At 43.4% G+C, this 11094-nt stretch overlaps 4 protein-coding genes across 4 annotated transcripts; 2 read left to right on the top strand and 2 right to left on the bottom strand.

The window, feature by feature from the left end:
* Nucleotides 1-692: 692 nt before the first annotated feature.
* On the top strand, nt 693-4056 carry PHALS_01823 (RPA-interacting protein, C-terminal domain; the record flags this gene model as incomplete). The annotated part of the gene is made up of 3 exons (XM_024716288.1): nt 693-3124; nt 3186-3887; nt 3945-4056. The coding sequence occupies 3 exons, from the start codon at nt 693-695 to the stop codon at nt 4054-4056; spliced, it is 3246 nt and encodes a 1081-aa protein (XP_024581902.1).
* Nucleotides 4057-4143: 87 nt separating this feature from the next.
* PHALS_01822 (uncharacterized protein) lies at nt 4144-4706 on the bottom strand (the record flags this gene model as incomplete). Its single annotated transcript, XM_024716287.1, has 2 exons — nt 4144-4414; nt 4471-4706. The coding sequence occupies 2 exons, from the start codon at nt 4704-4706 to the stop codon at nt 4144-4146; spliced, it is 507 nt and encodes a 168-aa protein (XP_024581901.1).
* A 2019-nt stretch (nt 4707-6725) lies between these two features.
* Nucleotides 6726-6988, bottom strand: PHALS_01821 (uncharacterized protein; the record flags this gene model as incomplete). Its single annotated transcript, XM_024716286.1, has 2 exons — nt 6726-6887; nt 6965-6988. 2 exons carry the CDS (start codon nt 6986-6988, stop codon nt 6726-6728), a joined length of 186 nt encoding a protein of 61 aa, XP_024581900.1.
* Nucleotides 6989-7835: 847 nt separating this feature from the next.
* Nucleotides 7836-8083, top strand: PHALS_01820 (uncharacterized protein; the record flags this gene model as incomplete). Its single annotated transcript, XM_024716285.1, has 2 exons — nt 7836-7968; nt 8031-8083. The coding sequence occupies 2 exons, from the start codon at nt 7836-7838 to the stop codon at nt 8081-8083; spliced, it is 186 nt and encodes a 61-aa protein (XP_024581899.1).
* Nucleotides 8084-11094: the final 3011 nt, after the last annotated feature.

Genomic DNA, 11094 nt, shown 5'->3' with positions numbered 1-11094 from the left:
TCACTTAGAGTTTGAATACTCTTGGAAGTCAAGCTTCCTCTGTGCAAGGTGCCGTGTGACCCGTCACAGAGCCCGTCTTCAGAATCCTAATTGCGTGCTCTCGCGCCGTTATGCTTCCATCCACTGAATCGTGTCTGGCGCTGATTTGAGCAGCGCCTAAAATTTCGACTCGTACATCGTTTTTAACGTGTTGTCGAAACCCCACAGCGTACTTCTCAATCACTGTTCTCGTTATCAATATAATGGCACACGATGATGTTTCCGGCAATTGTTTGTGAAGTTACCTAGAATGCTACGTACAGCACCGCAAGCAGATCCCTTCGGTGTTTCGAAGTCTTAGCACTTTAAAGCACTTGGTGTAGAAGGGCGCCTCGACGGCTCTGTAGGCTTCGAATTTTTAGGCTATGGAAGACTGTGGTGATTGAAAGGAATACGGTCCCTGAAAGAGATGGGCTGGGAGGTGTTGATAGCACCCTATCACACTAAAATCTAATTTTAAAGTTATTTCTTACTAATTCTCGTTACGTGAGCGATTTACCTGTTTTGAACTCGTTATACAGCTTTGACTTTCGCTTCCCCGCCTGTACCACCACGAGTGCACTCTAGTGAGAACTATCTCTTTACAAATCATTGTATGCCTGAGACATTCTTGAGGACTTGACCAACCAACGTCTGCTGGCTAGAAAGAAAATATGTATGTTACTGACTCAACTCAGCATATGAAGAATCGACAGGAATCCAACACATTCAGGAAGACCTTCACTGTTCGAGATGGATTTCATCTGAGATCTTATAATGCCGAAACTTACGCTGCAATCGCTGCACAACAATCATCGCTCGAACAGTCGTCTGATGCGATGGCTGTAGACGATGACCATTGCCGTCTTTTTCACGAAAGTATCAAAACGAAAATTGTATCAGCACCTCAGCTGGCTCAGCAAAGACTTCGAGCAAATACGAGATTGACCATGAACGTAAAAGACCCGCCGAAAATTCCAGGCAGTCATGCACATAAGTGTGCTGATGAAGCATCTGCCACAATGAACATTTTGAATCAAATACTTCAATCTGAAAATGTTTATCAAGGCTCCAACTGTGAAAACGAATCGAGAAAGGCTTTTGAAGCATTGAAAGCCCCTGAAGAATGGCTGATATATCGGCATCGACTGAGAGAAACAAAGCAGTTAGAGGCCAATAAGCTGCTAGAGGATACTTCCAATCTTAGCAAGTCGCATGTAAGAGTGATAGGAAAGAATGACGAAGTTCGCTTGCCGATGAAACCGACGAGTTATCCGACGTTGACTTCGACCTACAGCAAGCGTGTTGCAGCTGCACGGCCAAAAAAGCACATGCCGTTTGATCACGAGTACAATCATCACGATAAGTTACCGGAGACATCCGAGCAGACATCGCAATTTTTTCCGATATACAATGCTAGGGCCCAGAACAATTTGCTCAAGTCCCAACCAGAGATCTCAGCAGCTACACCAACCGAAACAGCGTTGCTTGTTTACCCTGAAAAGCCCAGTATCGATGTAAGCCATCTTTATACAAGACGAAGTGTCATGCGACACGAAACCGCTATGGTTCTTCACTCGCGCAGCCTCTCGTCGCGGATAAATGAGTTGCGTAATGTGCCCAATCTGCTGAAGCAAATAGAGGCTCATCGTTTACGGGAAAAGAAGCAGCATATTGCAGAGCATGGCGCTGACATCGTAGCCAAAAATTGTATCAGCCCGAGGACGCAAGGTTTGCATAAACGCTTGCAGACGCCTTTACTTCCTTCAGCCACCGACTGCAAAATAAATCAAGCAAACAAGCGCAAGCAGGAGTTGGATGCTGCAAGGGAATATAAAATGCAACGCACTAGCAGTCGCTGGCAGGTTTGTCACGACCAATGCGTAAAATTCGGTTGTCACAATGACATACAGAGTCAGTGGTTAGTCATTGTCGAACTTGCTGGTAGTTCGAACAAATGGCTACTTGAATTTAAGAAATCTCACCAAAATTTTCTAGAAATGATTAAGCGGCTTCAACGGTTTTGGCGACAACGACGTCTTTTGCAACTGACTCGCTCTCAACCGTCCTTTTCGCTGTCGTCGGCAGCTTTTCGCATGCCTTCGTTTATTGTTGCAGTGATTCAACTACAGCGAAGTGCTCGTGTCTGGCTTAAGCAAAAGCATCATCGTGAACGAAGGAGTGATGTGGTACTTATCGTGACAGCATGGTTTGACTTCCAAGACGTCAAATTTCGGCGCATTATCTTGCGCTTTCGGAAACGCGTGCGAGAATTTCAATCAATGTGGCGCTCTTGGCGAGCCATTACAGCTGCACGGGTCAAGTTACTGCTAATTGTTTGGGCGAATATGGAGCGCAGGATCAAAAGTCATCGTGTTGGGACATCGGAAAAAAATTTGCTGCCCAGCGATTCTGACTCACGATCCCGGAAAGATTCATCACTTCTTGCCATGCTTCAACAAATAAGAGACGAAAAGCCACAAAAACAACAGTCTAAACGTTTGAATGGCATGCATCGGCATTCCCGCAGTGGCGGTGCTATACGCATGCTTGAGGGTGGAGCTACCATAGACTTTCAATCATTGAAAAGTGCAAATTCTTCGCCAATCTCTCATTTTTCCAGAACTTCGAAACGAACAAAATCGATAAGTACCGCACAAACTCGTCGGGATAATATGGGGCATAATACGACAGAAATGACTCAATTTCACACTGCTGACTTCTGCAAAATCCATCGGAATTTGTCTACTGAGTCGCCAGAGTTTGATGAACATTTGTTAAACCACAAAAAGAATTGTCGCTGTAGTAACCACTTGTCTTTGCTTCAAGTGCCGTCACCAAACCAACTTGTGCCTGTTTCTGCGAAAGTTCCTCTTTCGCTTAAGGTAAAAGTGCTGCGTAAATTGTTATGTGACAAACGAAAAATGTATTCAAATGCTCGAGACCGTGGGCTCAAGTCGTGGTCGGCTACTCAAAAGAAGATGCGCAGTCAAGTCTTGCACTACGATGTGTTGTACGAGCTAGCAGCCTTTCGGCAGTTGCAAGCCAAGTATACGACGTTCTTGGTACTTCATAGCATTACCGAATCGGAAATGACGCATCTCATGTATCAGACACAAGACGAGGTCGACTTAGCCCAAATAAATAGAGCGTGTTCCAGTTTACAGTTATGAGTTTTTGTACTTTGAAATAGGAAACAACTGGAAAATCAAAATGACACCACCATTAAAACAACGCATACCGCTTAAGCGTTTATCATTGTCTCCACCTGTATGTAAGGCGCAGCTTCATCAGCGCTGTCTGCAGCGAATTAAAAGAGACCGTGCTCAGCTGATGGCTAAGCTTCGCAGTCCAGGGTCTTCATCAAGTGTCTCGGAGGAAATACAGCTTCTTGTGGCCAATGAACAGCACAAGGCTTCGCTATCCGCTTCTCCTGCTGCTGCAGTCTCCGTAGACGACATGTTGCTTTTAGGTCATTTGAAAGAAAGTGAATATTTAGAGATTATCCATGCGCTAGAGGATGCGCTGCGTCATGAATTTGAGAAAGAGAAGAACGAAGAGGGAGACAATGAGCTGCGTTTAGCTGAGCACATGGCCGAACTTGAAGACGCTGAGCTTGAAGCCATGTTAGCAGGTATGGAACTTATGGACGATTTAGAGCATTCGAATGCTAAGGAGCAGCAGCATACTTCTATTCAAGTACTATGTCCCAGTTGTAAAGCGGGCTACCTTCGAGAACACAAGGATGCACAAGCGTCTACTCCCTTTATTTTGTGCAGCTGTGGCTTCACATTCCGTGCCAAGTGCGTGTATACTTCATTGCTTGAAGATTTTCGGGAAAAGATTGTAAATGCCTTTATAACGCACCGGTAAGTACCTTGTTCAGTCTCACCTGAGTATCAAATTGACTTGTATGTGTCATTTAGCAACACATGCTCTGCCGACCCGTCATTTAGAAAACAAACGCTAATTGACAACAGCGCGGATTCATTATGCATCCAGTGCACGCATTGCGGTTGCGACAACGTTTTACCCTGAATTATGCTAACTGTGAATCGATTTATTATTTAAATCTAGTCTTTCGGTACAAATACGTGATCGTCACGTTTTGCACTTTGTTAAATTTTAAATTGACGGCAGGAAGTGTGCCGTCATAAGCGCTCCGATGGACAAAAGTGCAAGAAGTCCCGGTGTGAGCAGCCCCCAGATCGGCCAAAAAGCACACAAGTAGCAGAAAGTGGCTATGACACCCACAATTGTGGCACTTGGGATGACTCGTGGGCAATATACGCTCCATTCAAGCTCAATTCGCTTTATGTATGGCAAATACAGGGCTAGATACACCGTGATGCAGATGTTAATTCCTGTGCAGATAAGCGCTACCTGAAAAAATTCCCTACACAACTTAATTTATTAGCTACTAACTGCTCTGACTTGTCACTCTGCTCGTACCGAATGACACGCGGGTCTGTGAAGATGACACTGAAAAAGTCAGTTCCATAAGCTACAAGTCCAGCGGCGGCGACCCATAGTAAAGCATGTAGTCTTGTGCTCCACAGCACCGCTTGCTGAGATCGTTTTAGATGCGAATTTGACTGCTGGTCTACGTCATCCTCGTCAATTTCGTCGATGTCATGAGAATCCGCCGGTGGCACGCGCGAGTATGAAGTACGAGGTCGAGCAGCCATTGCTTGCGCCGTTTCGAGTATGCATTGAAATTTAAGTTACGAATGTCAACAGAACCAGGCGGAAAATTATGTAAGCCACCAAATTTGTCGTTTAATTACTTGCTGAATTTTTCGTCACTTAAGGCTGACACCTACTACGCATTGCAATTCTAGGAGTCTAGTTTGTTGACTGCAAGCGCAAAAGTCGCACCGAATCTTGCCTTAATCATCATGCCGTGATGAAGGTCTTAGACCGTCCAAAAGCTCACGCCGTGCTGGTGCCAAATTTCTATACACTTTTTGCGAGATTAAAGCAAACGGAAGAAGGCTCCTATCTAGGTCAAGAAGTCACACCATCTCATGTTCATTTTCGCATAGTATAAAGCACGACGCTGATGCTCCTTTTTCCTCGAGATCCGGCGGATTCCAGCGCCATTTGTCTCCATTTGAGAGCTATCATAGATTCTGACCAAGGACTTATTCGCCGCAAGATTTGTCGAGTCCCACTAACGGGAATTGCGCTGCTACCTTGCCTTTTCATTGAGAGATACAAGACCAAATATGCTCCAGGTTGGAAGCGGCCACGTAACCAGAGACACATTCGCCATGGAAGCCTCAAACATCCTTAAGTTTTCAGATTAAGAAAATTTTCCGCTTCACAAGGTATTGAAACAGTCCTTGCAAAATTGACGGTCTACCAAATGTCCTTTGTAGAAAATGGTAATTAATTGCTCACCCTGCAGTGCCTGTAGAGGTCGACCCCTCCCACGGCTGGCTCTTATGAAATTTTTGGTTGTTGTGGCACGACGACTCTCATAGGAGACATGTCGTGCGTCCGATATTGAGATCAGGAATATCTACACTTTTATACATCTCTTCTGAGAGAAATCGTGATTGGTGGTCCTAGTTTGAGTAAAAAGTAGACCAAGTCAAGCTACTTCGTAAAGCTATTTTGGGGCGGGAGCACTAATCTATATGCGACGACGTTCATCTCCGTTAGATATGCTTAAACTTTGCTACTTAAAAAATTTTGTCCAGAAAGATAATTTTGTTCGCGCCAAAGACACTTCCATACATTTGCGAAGAGTCTATTTGAGAGCATATACTTGAGCACTACTCACAAGTGTTTTAGTATAGGTATCCATATACGTTATCGTGTGCTCTGTGCGCCTATGGACGAATACATTGTCAAAAAAGATTTGTGCATAGCCACGATGTGGCCTATACAGCTAGGTCACCGGAAGATTGGATGTCTTTGGTGCACTATACAGTCCCGGCGGTATCTTTACGAGATTATTTCGCTCAAAATACTCACCGCAAAGAGTGATGCCAAATTTTACCATAAGCTCTGAACAATAATTTTACCCAAGTTGATGATGCTGAACACAAAGCAGCCAATCAGGTGTCGATTGTGGAAATCTTTTTTTTGCTAAGCCCGCTTCGTTCGTTGCCCGAAAGAATATGCGTCAGTGATGTTTCACTGCTTTCTCGGTGTGGGCCATAGCCGTTTGACGCAATACTAACCTCGGGAATCCTGGCAGTATCATAACGCCCTCCCCTATCGGGAGGCAACACGCGTGGTTGTATCTCTCGTGTCAACGTCGTAGTATCACGTCTAGAATGGGTGGAAAAGCCCATTTGATTCTCGAGAAAAAAAATCACTATCTTGCTCCGCGCTCTGCGAGTCAGAGTCATCCATGACAAATGACGGGATCAGATTCTATTCAAGATCCATCGTACCATTGTAGTTATCGCACTGAATTGCAATCTATTGCGCATACTCCACGGGTTATTCTTTCAGATTCATAAGCGCTATTGATGGAGGTAGTGAGTAAAGCCCCAAATACCTGGAATATCCGGTCACTCCTTCCACGAGTGAATGGAGTTTCCTGTCAGTAACCCGTGGTACTGAATGATCTGCCGTCAAATAGTAACATGGACAAAACATCCTTATAATGTTTATATTTTCATAACTTGCTTTCTTCGGAAGAAGAGAAGAGAAGAGAAGAGAAGAGAAGTAAAGTGGAGTAGACTTTCCCTTCAACCGCACTGGCTCAGGTTAGGAGGTTGCAGCTGTTTCTCGGTTTGACTCTTCTGAGGCCCTGACAAAATATCAAAATTTAACTCAACGAATATATCCCATTCGTCCTCGAACAAAATGTGCTTTTTTCGCTTGGCACTACGTTGAAACATGATTTCATTCTGACAACCGAAACGAGCGTTTGAGCTTTAAATTTGTCTGTGCACTCCGAGTAGTATGCATTACTCCAAAAACGAACCCTAGCAATAGATAATGAATACATTTTTTTTAAAAAAAAACAGTGCGCTTTTCATTTTTGACCTTTTCGAATATCTTTTTAAGCCTAGTCATACGACATTCAGGAATTGCACGACCGGACCATATCGTACCGCATTACGCTCCATCCTCATATACATTTGATTAATATTGTCCGGAAACTAAGATAGAAAGCTGATGTAAAAAAATCATTCGGGATCTACTCCACAACTCAATCTTTCTTGTGACACGAAAAGCTGATGATAAACAATTAGATGGAGACTGTTGTAATCGAGCGGACTTGCCAACTTCGACTGTGCTTTCGACTTCAATAGAAAAAACGTCAGTAAGCAAGGAATGGGCATGCGGCTATTCTCTGAATCATTATCTACTAAAAGATGCTCCGACAGAATTGTCCAAAACATTTAGAAAGATAACACTGACTTAGGATACCATTATTAGCCTATTGAAGTTGATAGTCTTTTGTGACCGGACATATGCGAGCAAAATATAAGTCGAGTCCTTATCGCGAGGTGCGTAGTAGGCTTTGTCCCACTAATATGGTGTGCATAAAAAAGAATATCTTCAATGGCTTCTTTTATCCTAACGATGGCTAGGTCAAAATATTCTGCTATATGTGTGCCAATCAAGACGCCACGATTTTTGAAAATAATCGATGTTCAATTGCGCTGGCCAAACTACCTACCCCCTGTGTATGCAGCAAGACAAAGTCCATCAACGTTTTCTACCACTTCATTCATGAAATGTGGCAGACGACAAAGTGATGCTTGAGAATGTCGCTTTCGCTGGAGTGCTAGCTAATTGTAGCACAATTCAGTATACTCCGAGTTCAGTCAGGCGTTCAAAATCACAAGATGTTTAAACTGAGAGGAATTATTGTCGAGGGGATGTCTCGACCAGCATTGGTATGTCGATGGTTTCAGGTAGACTATGCTATCATCTTCACGGCTTTTTTCAAGGAAATAATTCAGGGAAGTGTAATCAGTGGTCTGACAAATGAAGTAGTAGTAGACTCACTACCTTCCTCAATAAGTTGGAAGTCATAGTAGACAATCGAGAATTAGTGAAACAAGCTCAAAGATTGCAAAACGATTCGACCTGAGAGCCATCACAAAATTACACTTTTCGTCAAGTCAACTATTTCAGGTGGCATTTTCATAAGTTTGATCCGCAAAATATTGAGTTTATGTCAGATCAAAAATGTGTTTTAACACATTTTTTATGGAAATGGATGCAAAAGAAATAATTTGCGCAATTTTCAGCTAAGAAAAGTTGTCGTCGTTTAAATACAGTGCGTCTGGTGGGGATGTAAGGGCTGTTCGGTCGTCTGCTGTTTTCATATGAATGTGAATCATCTTTGTCTCTTCTGTACCGCTTCGCAAAAAAGACTGGGACTAACAGAATACGTACTTGAGTATGGTGTAGATAGACATAGCACTGCTATCCACCTAAAATAAGAAGTTTGAAGTAACGTGCACAAATAACTTTATGAAGCATCATAATAAGTACTCAGTTTGGATGAGAGTGCTGGATCCTTGAAAAAGAAATATCTGCTGGGCACATGAACTGCTAGCTTTAGGGTGTGTGTTATATGACTTCATTGATCACTTCAAGCTAGCCGACTTTTGATGAACACTGTCTCAAAATGGTAAGTGTTAGTTGGTATGAATTATAAGTACTCAAAACGCTCTCGCTTCGACAGGACGACAAACCTGTCTTTGGTGTGCTAGCCAAAGCGGGCTCGGGTAGGCAATACTTTTGGAACAGAGTGACAAAGTCCTAGAACTTGTAATGCTTCTCTCAGTGTCTTTGACAGAATATACTTCGCAAAGTTATATCTGCAAGGAGGTGCAAGCTGATTGAGTCACCGAAATGGCACGGCTAGTACCGGAGGAGGAGCTTAGCACACCATGAGTCGTGGATGAATCTGTCATTGTGGATGCTCGCCCAGCACCAAGTTAGAAAAGTGGAAGAGCTTTGTGCAAGACCTACATATTAATTTTACCCTTTGTTGAGGACGTGGTGAGAAGAGACCCGCCATGCTATTCCCCCTGGATTAGGAAATGCATTAAGAAACTGACATAGTCCCCGGGGTCACATGCGCCACACGATGATTGCCCATACCACGGAGATAGGCTGCTGTGATTGATGCATTTACCGTGAGAGAAGAGAACAAAGCACAAGGCGGCTCTAGCAAGAAATAGTTAGTTTTTTCTCGTCGGTGCTTACAATCTGTGCGAAATGAGTCATCTGCAAAGGATGAATTGTGCACGTTTATAATAAGTTCAATGCAACCAATATCCCCTCATAAACATAGTTGCACTTGGGCATTTTCTTCAGTGCCCTGTGCCTAGTCGATGATTATCTTAACTGATAATGAAAGACAGCGAAGTACTACAGCGAGTATTTCAAGTGCAATGCTCCGAACGGTTCATGATGCCACTGAGATTCTCTGATGCGCTAGCAACATTCAAACATCTAGTAATGACCACACCGTGGCTATGCTTCAACCTATTTCGACCATACGTTCGTCCATAGTCGTGCAGAACACGTGGAGCCGGATGTGGAGACCAAATTATACATTAACGAGCTTCTGATTAGTAATTGCACTTGAAATGCGTCCGACAATCTAAACAGGTTTTATCTTTGGCGCCGGCGAATTTTTTGTTTGGGTCACTGCATAAGAATATGGTTTTCGGGCAGACCTTGCAAAAATTAAGATAATCTTGTTTTTAAAAAGAAGTTGAGGAAATGACTTGTTTTCATCATTTATTTAGACAAGTACAGTGCAAGTTATACATACATAACACGAATCTTCCTTCACCATACACCTTGGAAGATTTTAAAATACTGTTAAGGTACGGTAACAAGCATTCTTTCTGGCCGCGAAGGACAGTTTCTATGCGTGTCTTGAATCTGCATCGTCCAATATAGATCGCCAGCTCCACGTCGTCTGAGACGCTTCACTCTTAGCAATAAGCCGCTGTTCATTTAATGCATATGGCAATGGTAATGAACGTGTGATTGCGTTTATGCCTTTTCAGCTGAAAGATACTGAAAATCAATTCTCGTTAAGTTTTGTGTACTCCTGCTTAGTTCTAAGATATCATTACTTTCAGAGATGATACGTTGATGCACATAGCGAAGTTGTAACATTATATCGCGCATAGAATTGCAAAACGAGTATCCTTCACTGTTGAGTATACCTTTGCAGAAAATATAGGCGATATCAGCTCAAAATTGTGGCGAATACGCTTTCGCGTTGCCCAGCTAAGATGTATATTGAATGGAAGATGTCACTTACTGGTGAGGCGAAACGTCTAGCGTACGGATGGAATGCAACATGTGTTGAGTTGCTGAAAGCATTGAGATGCAAGGCATCTAAGAAATCAGATATCCGTTAATCGAAGTGCGCGGCTGCATGTCTGTATTGCTCAAGGACTGATAGAAATCACAGCACTGTCTTAAATACCACTTGGCGTGTACTGGTGCCTTTGAATGAAGAATGCAAGCACATGATACTGTACGAGGCAGCTCATACCTCTTCTTTGGCCATTAAAAAAATTCCTACTGAGCATTGTCTATTAGTAGTCCAATGTTCAAAAGTGGATAAGTGCCTATGTGGGCATGTGTGAGACGTGTCAACAGGTCAATCCTCGGCGCATGCATCAGCAACACTCCCAAACCTGCCGATTCCAGCACACTGTTGGCATTCCATTTCATAGTTCTTTATCTGCGGTCTGCGATCCATTTCATAGCTTCTTTATCTACGGTCTGCGGAAACTCGAATTCGGTACTACTAGCATCGTGATAGTTATGGACTCCCGTTGCACGGTGACTCATCTCGCCTCTGACTGCAAAATCTCGTTGGTAAAGATACAGCCAAGAGATTCCTTGACAGATTTTCGCCAGCATGGCTTGCCGGTAGCGAATATATTTGAAAAACTACTGTACTTTAAGGCGGAGATTTGGTAAACATCGCTCAGGGTGCTAGGTGACAAATTGGGAATATGAGCCGCTGACAATTCGCAAACAGATCGTCAAATGGAACGTGGATGAAAGATATCCTTTGAGGTACTCGCGCGGAAGGACCGCGTGGCTGGAGAATTGCTG

This window comes from Plasmopara halstedii (assembly GCF_900000015.1).
Source record: "Plasmopara halstedii genome assembly, contig: Scaffold_1594, whole genome shotgun sequence".
NCBI lineage: Eukaryota > Oomycota > Peronosporomycetes > Peronosporales > Peronosporaceae > Plasmopara > Plasmopara halstedii.
The sequence above is the reverse complement of the archived record's forward strand: the minus strand, read 5'-3'. Positions and strand labels throughout refer to the sequence as shown.